Source organism: Panthera uncia, assembly GCF_023721935.1.
Source record: "Panthera uncia isolate 11264 chromosome A3 unlocalized genomic scaffold, Puncia_PCG_1.0 HiC_scaffold_11, whole genome shotgun sequence".
Classification (NCBI taxonomy): domain Eukaryota; kingdom Metazoa; phylum Chordata; class Mammalia; order Carnivora; family Felidae; genus Panthera; species Panthera uncia.
The window spans coordinates 44526846-44549402 of record NW_026057578.1 but is presented as its reverse complement, the minus strand read 5'-3'; the positions used below and the strand labels follow the sequence as shown (position 1 = coordinate 44549402).

General features: G+C 40.1%; 1 protein-coding gene and 1 pseudogene across 5 annotated transcripts in view; both read left to right on the top strand.

Moving 5' to 3' along the window:
* The window catches only part of RALGAPA2 (Ral GTPase activating protein catalytic subunit alpha 2), a 324029-nt gene that overhangs the window by 225574 nt on the left and 75898 nt on the right, over nucleotides 1-22557 (top strand). For all 5 annotated transcript variants that reach the window (XM_049650097.1, XM_049650096.1, XM_049650095.1 and 2 more), the window contains one exon: nucleotides 13007-13134. In XM_049650097.1, the coding sequence (XP_049506054.1) occupies nucleotides 13007-13134 (128 nt within the window). The remainder of the gene's footprint in view (nucleotides 1-13006; nucleotides 13135-22557) is intronic.
* Nucleotides 6009-6164, top strand: LOC125937217 (uncharacterized; annotated as a pseudogene).

The window sequence follows — 22557 nt, the reverse complement described above, 5'->3', positions numbered from 1 at the left end:
AAAAGAATTGCACTTATTATCTAAGGAATATATTTAAAATTCTTTTAAGCGTGGTGTTACTAAAAATAGGAAGGGTTATTCTTTCTTATTTTTTTATTTGTTATAATTGTCACCTGGACTGGGCAACCCTGAATAATTTTAGACTGCAAATAGCTCCTTGATTTTCCTCTTTGGAATAAAGATGCCCACTTCCCCTAACCCTGCAAGTACTGAGGAGAGACACTCATTTGTTATAATTAGTAAAACTAATAGTTTCATCCTTCTTTGTTCCTGTCTGAGTCTCCTCAGGTGTGACTCTTCCTCTGTTTTCTAGGTGCTGATCTCAAAATAGGTTTAGCCAATCTTTGCAGTTTTTACATCTCTGTGTTTTAACTGTGGAGCCTTTTCTCAGACCCACTAAATGGAAGAAGAGGTATAGCAGCAGAAGCCTGCTCAAGACCTAAGACCACACCATAGCCCTTTCATCCTGGCCTTTCAGGCATCTCCATGAAGCAAATGATAGCCAGTCACAATGTGACCTTGTTCTAGAAATGTACAGGGGGGACAACAGACTTGGTTAATGGCCAGTGGTCAGAGCCTCAGGATCTGGACGCCTTCTGTCAGTCATTCAGGCAGCATATCTATTAAGGCTGCTTCATGCCAGATATTGTGTCAAGGGCTGGCAATCTCATACTCCCGGAATCCCAGTTTTAGTAAGGGAGACAGCCAACAAGTAAGTAAGTAAACGGTTAAACTAGAGACTTTCAGATAGGAGCTTTGGTGTTATAAAGAAGATAAAACAGAGTGATAGGATAGACCAGAAGGTGGCTGCTTTAATTCATGTAGGGTGAATTCTAGTTTCCAATCCAGCATGTAGGGAACTTGGAAGTCATCACTCCCATTCTGACAACATGAGAAAAGCTGAACAAACTGAAAATCAACAACTCTTCTTTGATGCATCAGAGAATTGAAGTCACAAGGAAAATCACTGCTCCCAAAATTGTGGTGACAGAGAGTCACAACTTGCCATAGCAGAAGGCCAGGAACAGAAACCCCTGGGGAATCAATGACAAGATAGGAAAATGTCAGCTCTAGTTTACCGATTGCTGGAGGCTCCATGTACACAAATTTGAGAGTTAGAGTCAAGAGGGGCCTGGTCTTTGGGAGACCCCCACACTTTTGTGTGTTTTCCCTCTAGGAGTCCTACCACTTTCTCACAAAACCTACCACTTTTCTCACATGATGAGGAAAAACCCATCATGCTTCAGTAGAGGGAGGGAAAGAAGCCATTTTGAAATACACCTAGAGCATTCTGTTCTTCTGAATGAGATCTGTCCTCAAGAAGAAGTGTTTTACCAGAGCCTTACCTACTGGGGTTTTACCAGAACCAACTCAAGCTCCCTCTAGCTTTGCTGTCTCACATAAGGAGGAAGTGTGTGTGTTTGGCAGGGAGTGGGAAGCACTTGTGAAGGTCCCAGCCCAGAGACACAGGCTCACTGAGAGACTGAGACCTGATAATAGGTCTGTGGAACACTTCTCCCCCACACCTTATCACTACATCAAAAGGACATTTGTACACTAACAACTGAAAGAACCGCACATCAAGACCTTGTTTAAGAGGGACAGGGGAGACAAAAACACAGGCATACAAGGAGATTTTAGCCTTTGACACCATCATCTGCAGCTTCAGCAGACAATAAAGACAGCCTAACTCCGAGACAGACAAACGTAAAGTGTCACACTAAAGGCTGATTTACTTCAGTTCCTCTTACATGGTATATTCTATTTAGCTTTCCACAAAAAAAAAAAAAAAAAATTACAAGGCATACTAAAAGTCAAAAACAAACAAACAAACCCAGCTTCAAGAGACAGAGCTTGCAAGCATCAGAATCAGACTCAGATTTGGCAGAGATTTTGAAATTATCAGACCAGGAATTTAAAATAACTATGATTACTGTGTCAGGGCTTATAATAGAAAAAGTGGACAGCATGCAAGAGATGACCAATGTAGCAGAGAGATAGAAACTCTAAGAAAGAGTTGAAATGCTAGAAGAAAAAAACACAGAAATGAAGAATGCTCATCAATCAACTGGACAGCTGAGGAAAGGAACTGTGAGCTTAAAGATAAGTCAGTAGAAACCTTGAAACTGAACTACAAAAGGAAAAAGGATAAAAAAAAAAAAAGCTGAGCAAAACATTGAAGACCTGTGGGCCAATTGTAAAAGGTGTAATATACACCTAATGGGAATACCAAGAGGAAGAGAATGGTAGAGAAGAAATATTTGAATTTATAAGTAAATATACTTTACATAATATATTTTAATATACATGAGAATTTTTCAAATTAATGACAGATACCAAACCACAGATGCAGAAAACATAGGGAATAAATACCAAGTAGGGTAAATACTAAAATATCTATACCTAGGTATATCATATTTGTACTATATGTTATAAATTGAATATTTGTGCCCCTCTAGAATTCATTTTTTGAAACTCAACCCCCAAGTGTGATGGTATTTGGAGATGGGGCCTTTGGGAGGTGATTAGGTCATCAGGGTGAAGCCCTCAGGAATGAGATCAGTCTTAAAAGATACTCCAGAGCATTCCCTTGCCACTTCCTCCATGTGAGGACACAGAGACAGCCATCTGTGAACCAGGAAGCAGGCAGGCTCTCACCAGACACCAAGTCTCCTGACATCTTAATCTTGGACTTCCCAGCCTCCAGAATTGTGAGAAACTAATTTCTGTTGTTTATAAACCACCCAGTGTATGATACGTTGTTATAGCAGCCCAGACTAAGGTACTGCCAAAAATCAAAAACAAAGGGAAAATCTTGAAAGAAACCAGAGTTAAAACATAACTGTAGAGGAGCAAGCCCAAATATTACAGTGGACCTGTCTTCAGAAATCATATAAGCAAGAAGCAAGTGGATTAAAACATTTAAACTGTTGTGAGAAAGAAACCTGCTAGCCTAGGATTCTGTGTCCTTCAAAAGTGAAAGAAAAAATAAAGACTTTCTCAGACAAAACTTAGGAAACTTGTGGCCAATAGACCTGCCTTACAAAAAAAAAGTTAAACTCATCAAGAAGGAAAATTATGCAGATCAGAAACAGAGATCTACTTTAAAAAGGAAGAGCGTTAGGGAAGAAATAAATGAAGCTAAATGAAATCTTTCATGTTTCTTATTCCTAATTGATCTAACAGATAACTGTTCCAAATAAAAATAGCAACTATGTATTCAGTGATTGGATAAGTAATAAATGACAGCGACAGTTATGAGGATGGAAGGGAAGAATTGGCAATGCTCTGTTGTAAAGTACTTGCACTGCCCGTGAAGCAGGATAGTGCTATGAAAGAGGACCTGGATTAGTTGTAAGTGTATATGTCAAACTCAAGAACAATCACTGAAAAAAGTTTTTTAAAAAAAGGGTATCATAGATATGCTAAGAGAAAAACTGGAATTATATAAAATGCTCAATAAAATCAGAGAAAGCAGAGAAAGAGTAGAAAACAACAAGAGGAGCAAGTGAAATACAGTAACAAATATGGTAGATATTCATCTAACTATATCAGTCATCACTTTACATATCAAGAGTCTAAATGTACCAATTAAAAGAAAAAAGACTGTCAGAGTGGATTAAAACAAAAACAACAAGACCCAACTCTATGTTGTCTACAAGAAACCCACATTAAATTATAAAGACACAGATTAAAAGTAAAGGGATGGAGAAAGATATCCCACACTAACACAGATCAGGACTAACTGTGTTAATGCCAGACAAACCCTGTCTTCAGAGCAAGAAAATTACCAGGGATGAAGAGGGGCATTACAAGTGGGCAGAGAAAGTTCCTCTAGGGGGTGATGTTTAAGCTCCCCAAGAGGTGACCCTGAATGGAGCAGGAGCATCAACCAAAGAGGACAGAAAGAACAAAGTCCTTACACAGGACATGAGCTTCATGAGTGAGGAAAGCTGTCTACTGGCCCTGGGATGGGGAGAGGAAGGCTGGGGGAGCTGAGAGCTTCCATGGCCCCATGGTGAGGATGCTGACCTTGATGAGCTTAGAAAGGCAGGCAGTCTAACCACATTTTTTTTTTCTGTAAAACAGGGACAAAGTGTCAGCCTCATGGAATTGTTGCAGGAATTATATACTTTATACATACGTGTACACACACACACACACACACACACACACACACACACACACACACACATTGAGCACTGAGCTCATAACCTGGCCCACAAGAGGGAGTTTAATAACAGTAGCCCCAGCCATTGGGCTTATCATTAAAAATCAAATATTCCTGGGCTCTTTAACCTCTTGTTCTATGATTCATTTGTTATTCTGTCTTGATATAACCTCTTAACTAATTCCAAAATAGATCAGTTAATTATGTATATTACTTTAATCTCCAGTTACTAAAAATCATAGATTCCAAAGGCATCAAAGGAGAAGTTTTAGGCCCAGTTAATGAATCAACTTACTATAAAAGACATTCATAGATATGCCATGATTGTTCCCTAAGGGGACTTTCTCCCTATTTGGAAGTTCTTTTTCTGTGTCTACCCCAGGCTCTGCAAAATAGAGTGTAAGTCTGTTTTTGCTTATCTTTCAAGAAACCTGTCCAAGTCCAATGAGCCATTTTCCAGCTGGTCCCTCCTCAGAGAGCATTGCCCTTATAGAGTTACACGTTTGCAGAGGACACTGCCATGCCTTCCCCTTTCCTCATCTGTTCTAAGGGAACAACAGATGATCTTTAAGGGCTCTTCTACCTCTGCCATCAAGGATTCCAGGACCTGCTACAGTTTCTCCCTCTGGGAAGTTCACAATCCTGTAGTATGAACTTATGGACTGAAAGAGTATATTTGGACCCATAAAGTTATGCTTCAGATGTCAGCATCAGTGACAGATAGATTGGTTAAAAAATTGCATTGAAGTACAATAATTTTCCCACTGGCAAAAACAATAGTAGTTATGTTATTCACCAGAAAGACTGAGTCCATAGACTGAAAACTTTATTAAAATTTTATAAAAAGTAAAATGTGTTCAATTCTAAGCACTCTCATGTGCTCTGTGGTTCCATGGGTCTTGTACAGATCAATTCTTGACGGGAGAATCCCTTACTGACCAGGCACTTCTGGCTTTGGAGTAACTGGAGTCGAGCTTCTCCAGAGGAATATCCTTGGCCACGCCATGCTATGACATGGAAAGCCAGCACTGGTCAGCTTAGCCTCATGGCTATTCTTGAGTCTTTTCATTTCTCTCTGAGTGGTACTGATGCTCCACACATTCCCCTAGATACCTGTTGTAGGTCTTCCCAGTCCTCGAGTGCACTTTCCAGCCTCCTCGCCTGCCTTTCTCCCTTTAGCGGCCCTGCCTCTGACTTCCCACTGGGATACAGAAAGTCCCTCCACCTCTGTGTGCAGCCATTTGCCTCATCCAGCCACAGTCTTTGTCTTTACTTCCCTATAATGCATCTAACACCAACTAATGCTCGGCAAGATTAGCACCTCCCAGAATACATTGTGGGGACACCACCTTAGCAAAGGGAGCCAGTGCCCCCTCACCCTTTTGGCTCTGCTTTCTACCATTTGTCTGAGTGTCCCTCTCCTTTCACACATCTCTGCCAATACCCACAGTCATGACCACCTCCCACACTATGGCTTCTGTGGCATCTCTCAGCTAGAAGAGGACTTTCTGCTGTTCCAGAACATTGTATCTGTACCCATCCTAAAGCTTTTTTTTTTTTCCCTTTTCCTTTATTGGCCTTCTTGAATGTATAATTTTATCTCCCCTACAAACTGTTTATGCTTAAGAGTTCTGACTTATTTACCTCTGTATTCCACTACAGCCTTACTGGGGCTTTGATCAAAGCAGGCAAATACATAACTAGTAAACAGGAAATCTGAAATCTCTTCCCTTTTGACCCAGAAAGATTCTATGTATTCTTCAAATTTTTCAGGCAAGAGTTTGGAGTCCTATAATCCATTTTCCCCCAAAATTATCTTCTGTTATTTAGAAAATGTAGCTTTGCGCAGTGGCAGTATCGTAGCCAATGAGGTTTATCCGAGGCATGATTATTGCTAATAGAAAATGTATTTGTATAACATAAAGATTAAAATATATGGAAATAAACAGTCTCTTTCTCAGAAACATACCCTATACTTCTCTTAAAGTTTTTACCCTTATCTCAATATTATACGGTTTTCCTACCTTGTCTATCATTAAGATAGTACTATTTGCAAGCCACTTCAGGGATTAATATAGCATTTGAATGTGTCAGCCACTCTGTGAGGGGAGTAGGACATACCACGCCTCTCCTGGGCTCTGAATATGTCCATATATGTAAGTGTAGTAAGTTACCAAGGAGACTTGGTTTCTTGGCAGCCAAACCAAGTCCAGAATTTGACTCCTGGTTGTCTCGACGTCTTTGAACCCAGAAAGGTGTTCGTTTTCACACCTGTATGTGGATGCTCATTAATGAAAGGCTGCTTACATTTTTGTGGTTCTGTGTACACATCCTGTGTACACTTTACAGGCATATGTGTGGAGTCCAGCAGAAACTCGAAGCTGACCCTGTGCATTGTCACCCTCCTCTTGCCTAATAAAAGCAGTGCTAAAAAGCTGGGTGCAAAAATCATGGCCATATTTTTGTTATGAACACAAGCCCCCAGTTTTCAAAACGGGTTGTATAACTGACCAAACTGGACAAGTCAAGCCACCCATACTCTGCATGTATAGCCCCCAGTGTGGCCTGGATCTCAGTAGATCTGCACGTGGCAGTGTTGCAGTTCTGGAAGCTAGAGTTATCCACGAGGAACTTGAAGAGAGCTCAGTTGTTCACTACCTTGTTTTGGAACATCAAGATGTCTGGACTGAGTCTGTGAGATATTAATTCCCACAAATCAACTGGAGATTCCAGCTCATTTTCTGTGTCCCAAAGATTCTCCTTTGCCCTGGCTGCAGCAGCTGGATACGTCCTCGTGCTGGCACACTAAGCAATATTTCAGGATGAACTTCAGTGACGTCACTTCTCCGCAAAAAAAAAGCTTTCTCCACTTTCATGATATCTGGCTGAGAGAACCTGGGTGGTTCTGTGCCTGGACGCAGGCCTGTTAAGGAGAAAACCACATGGGCTACACTTTCTACGTTTGTGCTGCCTCTCCCAGATGTGCTTCCTTTAGTGATCAGGGCTCCACAGGCATCTCCTAACTTGCAACTGGTGGGGAAATCTTACTAATCTCAGGCTCTGGTCATCATGCTGGGAGAGGGCAGTTATGAGTCAGAAACTTTAGTCTGTTGTGAACATACATGCGTGATGGATGAAATGCCAGGTTATGGTTCTGATTATTAATTGTATTAGCCTTTTTCCAAAGAGCCAGCTTTTGATCCTGGTTATTCTCTCTGTTGTGTGTTTATTTCTATTTCATTGAAGCCTACTTCTGTCTTTATTATTTCTTCCCTTCCAGTTTCTTTTGAGTTATTCTTTTGGATTTAAATATTTCTTGAGGTGGGTGCCTATCTCATTAAGTTTCAGTTTTTATTCCTCGCTCATATGAGCATTTAATCCCACATATTCCCTGTCAGTACTGCTTCAACATCTAATATCTACTATTTTCATGATTATTTAACTTGACATACTTTTAAGTTAGTATTTTTGTTGACCCCTGAGTTATTTAGAAGTATGTTTCAGGGCACCTGGGTAGCTCAGTTGGTTAAGCGTCTGACTTCGGCTCAGGTCACGATCTCGCAGTTCATGGGTTCGAGCCTCACGTCGGTCTCTGTGCTGACAGCTCAGAGCCTAGAACCTGCTTCAGATTCTGTGTCTCCCTCTCTCTCTGCCCCTCCCCCACTTGTGCTCTGTGTCTCTGAAAAATGAATAAATGTAAAAAAAAATTTTTTTTAAAAGTATGTTTATTAATTTCTAAACATAGATGTTTGTGCTGGGTATTCTTGTGTTGCAATTTTTTTTAACTTAATGTGTCTTTGGGCACAGAATATAGATTGTATGATTTCAGCCACTTGAAATTGAGACTTGCTTTACGACCTGGAACAGGGCTCAGCAAAGTTTTCCTATAAAGGATCAGGTGGTAAATCTTTTAGGCTTTGTGGCCCACAGAGTATCTGTCACAGCTATTCAACTCTGCCATTGCAGTGTGAAAACAAGTATAGGCAATATGTAAGTGAAGGACTGTGGTTCTGTTCCATTACAATTTTATTCTTGGCTGATTTTGAATTTCATATAATTATTACATGTCACAAAATATCTTTTTCAACCGTTGAAAAAAGGAAAAACCATTTTGAGCTTGTAGGCCTTACAGAAAAGGCACCAGGCTTGGAAATAGGCACCATAGTCTGTATTTGTGGATCGTTGGCCTAGAATATGGTCAGTTTTTTAAAACTGTTCTGTGCATGCTTGAAATGGATGTGTCTTCTACAATTGTTGGGTGAAATATTTTGTATGTATCCATGAGGATGAGTTTGTTATTGTGTTGTTCAAACTTTCTATATACTTGCTTTTTACAAAATATTTTTAATATAGCATTAATAAAGAAAAGGGTACAAATTATAAGTGTACAACTTGATGTTTTCAAAGCACATTATTTAATGCTTCCCAGATGTAAACATAGGATATTGCCAGCCATCAGAAATCTCCCTACACTCCATCCCAATCACTAATCTCTCAAAAAGGTAGCCACTTTTCTATTTTGACTTCTGTCACCATTGATTGGTTATACCTGTTTTTGAACTATAGATGGAATTACATTATGTGAACTTCTTTGTGTCTCTGTTTCTTCTTTGTTTCTTTCACTCAGCATAATATTTGGGTCATTCCCATGATGTTACATGTAGTTGTGGTTTGTTCATTTCATTACTTTGGAATTTTCTATTAGTTGAATATACCACAAATTTTTCATTCATTCTCCTGTTGATGAACACTGAGGGTATGTCCAGTTTGGTGAATATATGTGACTTGCCTTTTCACTTTCATTATGAGCAGAATGTTTTACATTTTTATTAAGTCCAATTTATTTTTTTTCTTTTATGATTGGCACCTTTTATACCCTAAGAAACCCTTGCCTGACCCAAGATTGTGAAAATTTTCTCATATATTTTCTTCTAGAAACTTTGTAGTCTCAGCTTTACTGTTTTGATATATAATCCATCTAAATGTTTGTGTGTGATATGAGGTAGAAGTCAAGGTTAGATATGACTATCTGCTTGTTTCAGGACCTTTTTTGAAACAGACTTCCCTTTCCATATAAAATTGATGTGCTGCCTTTATTGCACATCAGTTGGATCAATTCTTGGGCCCTGCATTATGTTCTGCTGATATATTTGTCTTTCCTAGTGCCAGTGTTATTATATATTAATTAGGATAATTTTATAGTATGCCCTGAAATTAGGTAATATAAATCTTATTGTCTTGGCTAACTTAAGTTTTTTCATTTTAATATGAATTTAGAATCAGCTTATCTATGTCTATAAAAATAGCTTGCCAAGACTTTTATTTGCTTTGTGCTGTATCTATTGCTCTCTTTCAGCAGACTTGACATCTAAACAGTGTGGAAACTTCCAATCCATGAACATTATACATCTTTCCATCTTTTAGGTTGTCTTTGTCTTTAATTTATCAATGTTTGATAATGTATATATATCTTTTATCAAATTTATTCTTAGTTATTTTATGGTTTTGATGCTGTTATTATTTTTAAAAGTCTTTTTCTGGGGCACCTGGGTGGCTTAGTCAGTTAAGCATCCGACTTCAGCTCAGGTCATGATCTCACAGTTTGTGAGTTTGAGCCCTGCGTCAGACTGTGCTAACAGCTCAGAGCCTGGAGCCTGCTTCAGATTCTGTGTCTTCCTCTCTTTCTGCACCTCCCGCACTTGGGTTCTCTCTCTCTCTCAAAAATAAATAAACACTTTTTTCAAGTCATTTTCCAATTGTTGGTGGCTAACATTCAGAAGTATAATTGATTTGGAGGGTATATTATATACTGTGACCTTTCAAAATCCAGTTGTTCTAGTTAAATTCCTTTGGATTTCTCATGTTCATAATCATGTTGTCTAAATAAATAACTTTACTTCTTTCTAATCTTTAGGTTCCTTTTTTTTCTTCCTTTCTTTCTCTTATTTTCTTTATTGTAATAACTAGGACTTTCAAAAACGTTGAATAGAAAATGTGATAGACATCCTTGCCTTTTCAGATCTTAGGTGGGAAACATTTAATATTTCACCATCATTGATGTTACAGGTTTTTTTTCCTTTAAGATTTCATCAAATTGAGGAAGTTCTCTTCTATTCCCAGTTTTTTGGGAATTTTTTTTAATCATGAATGAGAGTTGATTCTATGTATGTTTTTTCTGTATGTATCAAGAAGGTCATACAGTTTTTCTTCCTTATTTTATTAATGTAGTAAATTGTATTAATGGATTTATCATTGTTTAACCAATCTTGGCTTTTTATGGAAAATACTACTTGGTCAAGATACAGTGTCTCTTATATATATTGCTGTATTTAATTTGCTGAGAATTTGTAAATTATTTTTACATCTTTGTTGAGGGATGTTAGTTCACAGTTTTCTTATGTCAGCTTCACATGTCCTCTCCTTTGAGCAAAGAGTCTTCCATTTTCGCCAGCCTCTCTCCCAGTGCCAACCACAGAAAAGGTATTCCACAAGTAAATAGTCTTCAACACAAGTTAAAAGACCTATTCTGGAGACCTGTATTTGTTAAATAATTTAAATAATTTAAAATAACAGTTTAACCCATTCATCCAGTATTTGCATCCCAACCATGTGCCAGGCACAGTGCTACTCATTGGAGGTTTCTCTCCACCATCTCCAGCAACTGCTTCTCAATCTTCTTTGATAATTCTTCCTCATGTCTTCATCCTCTAAACATTGGAGGCCCACAGGATTAGTCCTTGAACCTTTTTTCTTACTCATCTGATCATCCAATCTCATGGCTGTAAATACCATCTATAAATAAATAACTCTTAAAAATCTCCAATCTGGGCTTCTCCCTTGACTTCCAGCCTGATATATCTGCTGCCATCCCCATATATCACCTCTGGATATCTATTAGTCATCTCAAACTTAGCATGTTTAAAGTTGAAACAGTGACCCTCCCTTTTGGTCCTCTCCATTTCAGGAAAAGGTGGCTCCAACTTTCCTATTGCCAGGCATAAACCATGGCATCATTTTTGATGCCTCTTTTTATCTCCCACTTCATTAGTAATCCTCAGCAAATCCTATCTCCCTTCAAACTATTTCTGGAAACCAACCACTTCTCCCCACTTCTGCCACGATTCTGTTCTAAGCCATCATCATCTCTTGCCTAGATTCTTCACTAGTTCCCTAGATGGTCTCCATAATGCCTACTACTTGCAATTTTCCCAACACAAAAGCCAGAACATACCATTAAAATGTAGGTTAGGGGTGCCTGGGCGGCTCAGTTGGTTGGGCATCCAACTTTTGATTTCAGCTCAGGTCATTATCTCACCATTCATGGAGATTGAGCCCCACATCGGACTCTGTACTGACAGCACATGGCCTGTTTGGGATTTTCTCTCTCTCTCTCTCTCTCTCTCTCTCCCTCCCTCCCTCCCTCCCTCTCTCTGTCTCTCTTTCTCTCTCTCAAAATAGATTAATAAACATTTTAAATAAATAAATAAAATGAAGATAAGATCAGATCTCCCACTTCCCTAAACCCTCCAGAAGGCTTTAATCTTATGCACAGCAGAAATCCAGAATCTCTAAAATTTCCTATAAGACCCCTCTTATTACCTATCCAACTTTATCTCCTTCTGTTCTTTTTCTTGCTCACTGAGCTACATCCTCTGTGGCTTGCTTGCTTTTTCTTAACCATGGTAATTCCACTCTCACCACAGGGCCATGTATTTGCTTGTTCCTCAGCCTGGAGTGCTCTCCCATCAAGCTTTTACTGAAATGTCATCTTCTCCTTGAAGCCATCCCTAGTCATGTGATTTTAAATTGGAGGACTTCCCCCCTCAAAAAGAATCCTATTGCTCTTCCTGCTTTATTTTTCACTTTAGCTCTTTTACTACCTGATACATATTTTATGTATATATTTTATATTTATATTTTCTATTTTATGTACTCTTTATCCTCTCAAACCTCCAATAAATCCTAAGCTCAACGAAATGAAGAATTTTATTATTCACTGCTGTGTTCCCAGGGAATAGAACAGTGTCTGTCACATAATAAATATTTTTAATAAATGATTAACAAGCAAGAGTGAATAAATACATGAGTTACAAAGCAGACCCAGTCTTTGACCTCATGGAGCTGACAATCTCCATATTGGTAAATGGAGTTGATGAATTTCTAATGGAAAAAAAAAAGAGAGAGAGAGAGAGGAAGAGAAGAAAGAAATCCAGAAAACACAGGCACCAGAACCTTGTGGGTTGCTCACATTGTAAAAGTGGGTCCAGTGAAAGAAAGCCAAGCCTCTAATAAGGAAGTAGAAAGAAATGAGGATAACACAATTATCTTAGAAGCAGAGGAAAGAAGGTTTAAGAATGAGGACTATAAGTAGGACTTTGTAGCTGTTACCAGCGATAGTCATTATCTCCTTTAAGAGTCAATAGGCATCAGGATCCATGCAGAAACACTGCCCGTTCCACACTGGTTTCAGAAGGATGCAAGGCTAGAGGTGTGCGATGAGGTACAGAGGTGTATTGTGCATAATCCACGTGATGTAGACATTTAGAAAGAGTAATGCTATTTCTCTAAATGGCAACACAAGGGGGGAAAAACTTAGTCATAATTTGTCATGAGAAGTTTTGCTGAAGAGTTCATAGTGGAGGAGTATTGTGGAGCAGACCTGTGTGGCTTGATCCGAAGCCCTCAACGTGTATCCTGCTAAGATCAGCATCTCTTTGTGGTTGACAGTTTGTGTGGTCATGACAGGTCCAAGACATCCACCAGCTGTTCTCAGGTCTTTGGTTTGGCTTTTACTGGTTTTTGAAAAGTAAGTGTTTTTTTGTTTTGAATTAACAGGTTCCATTTTTTGGGCCTCTGTTTGATGGAGCCATAGTGAGTGGAAAGCTATTGCCAAGCCTTATATGTGCCACGTGCATCAATGCCAGCAGGGCTGTGAAGTGCCTCATCCCACTCTACCAGAGCTTGTATCTTTTTGCTTGGAGTATGTAACCTATTAACCTTCCCGGAATCCTGATTTCTGGCAGTTTTTCATGAGAGGTAAGTAGTTCCTGGGTTGAAAAGGGAAGAGAGAAAGTTTTTTAATGTGTGTTGAAAATGACATTGTATGATCTTCAGACCGTCTGTCAATTTATATTAAATATAATAACACTGTGCTTCACCAACCTCCAGAAGAGTTTATTTTCATAATTTAGTCACATAGGTTTGTGCCAAGAAGCTGTGACTGTCAAGAGTGGCTCCTCTGTTCTTGGTGTTTTTGCCTGAGGTCAGGATCCCCTCTGCCCATCCCTGTGGGTTACAGTCTATTGTGTGGAGAAGGTAGGATGCCGAGGAAAATGTAACAGGGTCATCCAGAGTACCTACCCGAAAGCAACAGCAAATGAAATGACTCTAATCAATCAAAGAATGTGGCAAGTACCAGTGGAGAAGTACAAATGGCCTTCTAGAAGGTCAGAGGCGGGGGAAATTGCATCTGGTTGAGGGTACAGGGAAAGGCAAAGTGAAGTTGCATGGGGACTTATCATTGAGAATGGCTAAAAATCCTTTTGTAATTTTTCCCAAATCTTCACCAACCCTTGATCGCTCTAAAACCAGGAGAAATTTCACTATTGTAATTTTTTTCTCAGACATAAGTTGCATGCTATAGTATTTATGCCTAGGCATAATGTCTGATTATAACAAAAGGAAACTAAGGTGACTTCCTAAAATTGATGCAAAAGGCATCTGACCTCCTAGTAAAACTTAGAATCTCTTTGTTTCTAATTGGTATTGACAATGAATATGAACATACTGTGTTTGAACTCTCTCTATACTTGTCCCATTCCAGCCATTAGTGATGTGTTGCTGAAGGGGGGTCGAGGGTAGGTGAGAAATATCATGTGTGAATAGGTACAGTTCATGAAAAATACCTTTCATTAAAATCTTGGTCACTGTGTTGATTGATATTCTGTCTTTAGATTTCAAAAAAAAATACATATGCCATGTGGCAACTTGGAATTATCATAGAAATTAGTAGTAGAAAAGAGCTATTAGGTCCCATCTGGTCCCTCCCCGGGGGCCAGGGCAGCATTATTCCATTCTGCGTGCTCCCTCGCGCTTTGTCCAGGCTGGTGGTGCGTGTTTGGGAGATGGCATTCTTCGAAGTGATATCCACAGCACTCTAGACTTAATCTTATAGCTGGTGTCGATTCAGCCTTCAGCATGGGGGGTTTTATTTCACAAACGCTTGAAAGAGGTTCTTGGCAGAGATGAGAAAGACCTATTCAGCAATTGGCTTGTCAGCTTGCATGTCAACTAGGATGAGCCGGACACTCACCAGTCAAGTATTTTGGACCAAAGCAAGGAAAAATCATTTGCAAAGAAGAAAATTCCACTCTATGTAAGTCCATTGTGATTTTTGTCACGCCACTTTCCCCACTTATCAAACTTCTCATTACAAAATACATGCTTCGTTATTTTGTTCAACACCGCTTTCTCAAAGAAGAATCAATATAGCATCAGAGTAATCAGGTTTAAGGAAAACAATACTGTTAAAACTTCAAAAGATAGGATTCATTGTCGCTTGAAAAACTTTTCAAGGAATCACATTAGATAAATGTGGATGCCAGCCAGGGCTACTGATGTTATTAATGTGGGTTATTAAATACTGTATTCTTCAATAACTCATAAAATAGCCAGGTTGACATCTCAGAGGACAAGTTGGTAGAAGTTAAGACAGGAAAAGTAACAAAACCTATTATGTTGCTCATTATTTTAAAAATTTAAGTATTTTTCTTTTATCTTATAGTTTGAGAAGATTTAATTTGTGCAGTTCAAATAAAGTACTTAAGAAATAAAATACTATATATAATTTTTATAAAAATATAGGGAAAACTTTGCAATCACTTAAGTACTCTATTATGTAATTTCTGCCTATAAAAGTTCTAATACTCAGGCCAGAAACCAAAAGTATAATAATAAGAATAGTTGAGAAAAATAGAAGAAAAAAGAAAAAAGAGGGTTTTTTTGTACTTTTATTATTTAAAACATTACTGGTTACTAATTTTTAAACTTTTTAAATACCTATAGATGTCAGCTGAGGCTATTAATAATTAACTGTTCCCTTAACATTTTGTTAAAACATCCTGGTCCTCACATGCTCTGGCAAATTTTTGAACTGATTTGTGTAGCAGCTGAGTTCTGGAATTTACTGCTTCGTTGAGATAAGTCTTAGATTTGAATTTTGAAAAACACTGAATAACCTAATACATCCTAATTGCAAGTGTCCCTTGGTATTCTCATTTAGCTAACCGTGTGGACTCACGAACTGCCGAGCCCAGTGCCAGGAGCTTGGGATACACAAGGAGCAAGGCAGATGGGGTTCTTGTCACGCACTTCACAGAGAAGACACACAAACTAATACCATTGTATAAAGCAACTAAATAGAGAGTGGGAGTGAAACAGGGCCAGGGTAACGGCTCTCTGCAGAGAAAGCATGTAGGCTGAGGTTGGAGGGATAACAGGGAAGCAGTCCCCAGGGAGGAGGATAGCATTCCAGGAAGAGGGCACTCTAGCAAGCGCAGACGTCAGAGTGTTCTCAAGTGGTAAACTCGGGTTTTTTAGGATCTAATGCATGATTGAGCCCATCAGAGTACCCGTGACAGACACAAGGGCAAGCTTCCAGCAGAGGTGGTTTCTGGGGGATACCTGAGGAGGCCAAGCTTCCCTAACTCTGTCACCTCGTGGCCCACCTTGAAAGTTCTAATCTTAGTACAGCATCAAGTCTGCCCGGTACTAGGGGCAACCACCCCAACCCCTGCAAGTCCTCCCTAGGGCTGAGAAGATCAGTAATACTTTGGACATATCTGAAACCAGTGCTGGCTGTATAACCCAGGGCTCCCAGTAGAGAATGAAAATCTAGAGGCCCTCGTTCAAAAAGCAGGGAGGGAGAAGTGCCTTAAAAGATGCTACAATATAAAGCTTTTTCCATTCCTTCACAGTTTTTCTCTCAACTTGTCATGGTGTTTTTTTATTTGCTATTTAATGCCAATTGAAGTCAAGAAATATTAAAATTTTAAATTATTAGCATTAATATTTATCAGTATTTATATTGTATAATCCCAGTTTAATATGCAAATATAGAAGTATTTAGCTCATATATGGAATCACAATTACACAGTTCATATCTTGTAATTCATACATGGATATATTTTGCTCTTAACAGAACAGTGAAAACGCAGCAGAAAACTAACTTACCTATTTTTACTTCATTCTTCATATGCAATATGTAACCAACCGTCTTCCTTCAGTTTACTGGTGAGTAAGGAAGGACTGACAGAAAAAAGAACTGGGAGTCCCTCTGTTTTTCCCCTTCCATCTCTGTCATCATTTTCAGAGTAAATTGTTAGTTAACACAGTAATACAACTAAGGATCTGTAGGGGTTCTTGGTTATTCTTATTCCTTAGGACAACACTGCTTATTTTCTGTGCTCAAAGCAAGTTCCAGTTCAGGTGGAAAGTATGGCCTCTCAAGATAGTCAGCCTCCCCACTTACTCAGTCTTGGTGGTGACACACTGCCTGTGTGCCCTCTCTGAGTCCCTCTGACCAGGCATTGTGGCTCCACCACAGTCTTGCTCCTGGGACACTGCTAAGGCTGTGCAAGGAACCAGCATGTTCTATGGTTCCATATGGTTCCAACAACCATATGTTGTATGTATTTCCTCTGCCCATGAGCATGCTCCATTGTCTCACCAGACTTCAAGTGCAGAACACGATATCAAAGATAAAATTATTGAGTACTTCAGGAGAGCAACAACAGAGCATTCAACGAAGCAGGGCCCGTTGTAAGCACTGTGCAGATGCTCAGGTCACATGTCCGTGAAGCCCTCCTTGGTACCCATTCCAGACCACCTCCCTCCCCCAGTATGAGTTGGGGAATTCTGTTCCTAGGTATTTATTATGTTTCATTCCCTTCCTAAAGCCAGGCAGTATATCCTTTGGCAACATTTCATTGGCATATGAACCAAGACCCAATAAGGAATGAAGCAGCTTGCATGTATGGGCCTAGAAGGCACAATTCATTTATGAGAACAGATTTCTGATAAAGCATTGCTATTATCTGTTTCCCTGAGATATTACATATAGTTGTGGGTGCTGACAAAGAACGGGAAATTTCTTTGTAAATACCAGCCATTTTATGTGGGCATTCCTGTGTCCCCATTTTGTTTCTAATATTAAGGTTACAGTTGTGAAGTAGAACATCACCAAACTGCTCATTTCATCCAAATGTCATTCGGGTACCAGAATGACTATTTTATGAACAAGGGACATGTTGTTTAATTCAGACCTTCTTTCAGTCCTTTAGAGAGGAAGCACTTGTTTTGTTTTGTTTTGTTTTGTTTTTATATTGACCATAGATAGCCAAGCATTGAACCTGAGACAAATGAAGAAAAAAGCCGATGGAATTAGTTTGCAATGGTTATTCTTATCTCCTGTCCTCTTCCCACCTAATGGTTGATACTTAAGCACCCTAAATAGTGTCAGTTTTGATTCAGTTTTATATAATATTTAACTAGAAGTAGAAATGTGAGCAGTAATGTATCAATTTTGTTCAGTAACGTTCAAGAAAGCACACCAGTTCTTACTAAACAGAGGACTGGGCACATTGTTGGAATGGATTTGCCTCTCTGGGACCTTTTTAAGCAGTAAATCCAGCTTAGAATCAATATCAAAGGAGTTCTTGTTTGGGGTACCCTTGGCTAAATGATCAAACAGTTGGAACTGTGTGGTGAAGGCTCACAGAAGACTGAAAAATACCATTGTCATACACGATCAAGAAAAAAACAGTGAACACGATAGGGATGTATTTGGAAAGCACCCTCAGTAACCGTTCAGGCCAGCCCCTTTGTCCTTCCTGAGTTTTCTGGTATCTTCCTCAGCAGGCTAAATCAAATCTTTCAAGTGGAGCCCTCATCCTATGGCCACTGCTCTTCTGAGTGACGAGGGCCAAGTCACCTGCCATCTGCTTTTTCTGTCCCTCATGGGCAATCAGGGGGCCTATTCCCGTGCCTAGAATATTGTAAATGGGAAGCTTGCCACATTTTATGTTTACAGTTCCGAAGCCAACTAAAGATTCCAAAATTAAACCATGCTCGACTGATGGAAGTTCCCAAATTATTGGAGCCAGGGCTTTCGTTCTCCTCCTCAACTAACTTGTTTCAGGGAAAAGGTGGCCACACAACATACAGTGTGCCCATTAGGAAGAACTCACCCTGAATCAAACAGATGGTGGCTTTTTGAAATAAACATCCGCTTCAATAGAACAATAGCCACAATGGCATTCGCCATCTCTCCTCTCTGGAACTATCAGCATTTGATGGAGAGAACTGGGCTGCCTAAGGAAAAGTAATTTTACACCTCATTCTTTCACCAGTGAAATTTAGTTTTATTTTCAAGTAACAGATATAGTTGGTAATAAATACAATACCATAGCTTCTCTCTTAGACTCATGACTTCCTAATATCATTATTAAGTTTTATTCTCAAATTATATACACCTTCAAAAAAGTGGCCTCTCTCCCTAAAGCTGTAACAGTCCCATTTCTGACTTCTCTGGTGGAATCTTTGGTTCTTTTTCCTGGGAAGATCTTTAATTTCCTCCATTTGTCTTAAGACACTTAAGAGCATAGGAAAAGGAGTCAGACAGTACCATGTAGTATGTTTTGCCATGCAAAACCAGTGTGCATTTGTCATCATTTACTGTGTCCCTGCCATGTGGTAGGCACTGTCCTAGCCCCTGGGAGTAGAAATATGAATAAGATATTGCAAGTGAGAGGACAGTGTTTGCTCATGGACCAAGCTCTAAAAGAGCACATCACATTTGAGAACCACAAAAGCTTCCACATGGCAGAGTGTGAGACACACACGCACATGTACACACACAGTGAGAATGGAGGTGATGGAGGCATTTAAGGGGCAGTGGGAGGAAGTGAGGGCCTGATCATAGGCAGTGGCAGGGGATGGTTTGGATCCCCACGTAAAGCAGGTGGACTAATTCAGCATGGGACCTGCTAGATTTCCTGGGGTGTAGAGGTTAATGAGAAAACAGTCACGGACAAGACCACTCCAGAGTATCACATCTGAGGAGTTGGCTTGGGAGGAGAGAGAGAGAGAGGGAGAGGGAGGGAGGCAGAGGAAAATTTCCAGGAGAGAATAGTATCACAAAAAAAGTGAGGAGCAGAGAAATGAAGGGTCACCTTCATCAGAGTGGTCGGTAGGACACACCCTCCTGATGGGTCTTATCTGTAGCTTATTCTAGCAGCCTCAAGTCTTCACCTGGGGAATTGGGTATGATAAGACCTAGAACGGAATTACTTCATAAAAAAAGGAAAAACGTATTAGGTAATAGCAGCACTGAAAAGAAAGAAGGTACTCCTAGGTGGGCTGGAAGTGCTGGAGAACTGGAAATGCATATGAGGGGCCAAATTCAAGAGCAGCCTCCAGAACAGAGTAATACTCCAGAGGGGAGGGCATGGACAGTGCTTTCCTAATCCACACTTCTAAACCAGCCCTAAGGCAAAGTGTCATTGTGATGGGGATTTACACCACTTGATATAGTTCCAACGTACATTCTACTAAAGGCAACAAGCATTTGATAAAATTTTGGCAGGCAAACAATCTCTTGCAGAAGACAGAGGAAGCAAATGAGGGGAACTATTATTTGGATCTTATTCCTTAGCAGTTTGAAGGATGGGATTTGTGACTTTGAATGTTGCAGAAGGTAATGACTTTGTACTAGAGTTTGTGTAAGAATGGGAGAGAAACAAGTAGACCTGCACCCTGACACTTGGGAACCGCATTTCAAAAAAAAAAAAAAAATTCTGAAAAAGAGTTCAGATCAAGAATTGGCATACTCCTGTGGGTGAGTTGAGACTGTAAAAGGGAATAAGAAATGAAGGATTTTTTTAAATTGGGAGATGCGTGGAAGAGTAGCCAGTGTAGTTGCTTGGTGTGGGTTCCAACAAGTGCATATTTAACAGGTGTGCATCCAGACTCAAAGAGGAGCTCCACACTGCCCTGATAGAAGGCCATTGCGTTAACCTTTATCCCACTTGTCCTCCATCTTCATATACCAAGGGACAGAAAAGTGTCTGAAAAGTGTATGAATTGAAACTCAAATCACTGGGGGGCGCCTGGGTGGCTCAGTCGGTGGAGCGTCTGACTCTTGATTTCAGCTCAGGTCATGTGATCTCACGGTTCATGAGTTCAAGCCCCGCATCGGGCTTCATGCTGACTGTGCAGTCTGCTTGGGATTTTCTCTCTCCCCTCTCTCTCTGCCCCTACCCTGCTTGCTCTCTCCCAAAATAAATAAATAAACTTTGAAAATTTTTTAATAAAAATAAAAAAATAAAATCCAAATCACTGAGAACACTTAAGAAGGGAAAAAAAGCACTAGGAAGTAAGGTCCAGTCTTCAAGGCCATTATATTTCTAGTTATAGAACAAATTTCCTACAGCAGTGTCAGATTCACAAGATTTAGAAATCAAGTAAAATAAAGGATGCACCAAGAACTGAAAATAGGAAAATAGTTTCCTTATTTGCAAATAGGATTAAAGGATGAATTTTGAAATGTTGCATGGGCCCCTCATAAAATTGTTAGACTAGATTACTAAATAACTTGTGAGCCTTCAGAAAAGAAGGAGTTTAAAAAGAGTACAATATCCCAAATACACTCATTATATTTGATAAGAGCACTATTTTCAGAGATTGAGAAAGCTTATAAACATAAAATCTTAATTTTCGTAAAACACAAGATTAAGTATCATAGTCATCTGGCAAATAGGAGAGGGAAATATGGGCCCATGGGAGCTGGGTGACTTCACTATAGCTACAGGGCATTAATTCATGGACTGCCGGGGGGGGGGGGGGGGGAGACCTTTGTGTCTCCTGCACCACAGCTTTTGCTCAACCCCTCTGCCATGCAACAACTTTTTTATCAGCAACTTTCTCAAAGGTCCAGAACACATGTTTACCAAAATAGTACTTTTCAGAAAGCTGAGAGCTTCACCTCAGTTGACAGAGGGCAAAATCAGAAACCAGGATTACGTCAATAGATGAGGCTTTTAGGCCCAAACCAACAAGATGAGATTTAGCAGGGTAGACTAATGCCATGTGCCTGGGTTTAGACAATCAGCTGTGTGTGTACAGGATGGGGAGGATGGGGCATGACAGCAAGTCACTGAGAGATGTCTAAGGATTTTGGTTAAGCACAGATTTGAGGTGAGGAACCAGAGATCCGGGTCACAGAAACAAAGGCATCGCACCTCTGCCCCTACAGCCTCAGCCCTCACTGTGAATGTGGGTGCTGCCCTGGGGCCCACACTGTAAGGAGAGACCTTGACCAAGCTGGAGCATGTCCACACAAGTAGTGACCACTGTACGTGAGGTCTCAGGGAGCCATTAAAATCAAGAAGGAGTTGTTTCAGGAGCCTGGATTTTTCTAAAAGAGGAGACGAGGCTGTAAAACTGGGACCAATAAACAGAGACAACAGAAGCACCTCTTAACTCAAAAGTCAAAGCCAGTGCTCAAAAACCAGAGCGACAAACCAGCTGCCTGTGGGCTGTATCCAGCCCCCAGATGGGTTTTGTTTGAACTGCACTTGGCCTCCAGTATTACTCCTGAAGATTGACTTTGTCAGCCTCACTGAAAACTTGGAAGATTTTGAGCTTTCAAAAAATCTAGGTTTCTAACTTGAAGAATCAGAACCTCTGACTCCACTGGGCCTCTTTTCTTGCTGGCAGCAATCAGCCTCCTTAAGAGGCTGTGTGCTCTCCTGTTCACCACAGTACCTTCCAGCGCTGAGGCCTAGATGGTCTCCCTCTGGGGGTTGAGAGGGTTAGTGGGCCAAGCAGGTAAAACAGTGCTAGTCTTTGGTAAGGAATCAGTTAAGTGTTAATGCAGTTATTTTTATCATATTACCAGCTGGAGTTTTAAACCTCTATTGTAAAAAACTGGAACCACCCAACTGTGGAGTTAGGATTCAAGGAAGTATTTACCTTTTCCCACCACAGGTGTTAAAGGCTGGAGACTGTCTTTCCTCAGTGACATGTAGAAGGTCCTCCTTGGTGTGAAAGCATGGCTCCCTGGGGTGTGGGCTGCTCTTGGTGCCCTTGGTGCCTGGCGAAGAAGCCTGTGAGAAGCACATGGAACAGGGGAGATCTTCAGGGAGTGGGACAAAGAAATCATTTTTTGCTACTTTTTGCTGTAAAGTGTCTTATCACTATTAGACAAAAGACCATTCCCTCTGGAAACGTTAGCATAAATCTCACAATCTGTGCAGAAACCAGGTTGGTGGTGTCATGCTTAGGGAAATAGCAGCAGCAACCCAGCTTTCCACTCTGCCCCTCTTGGA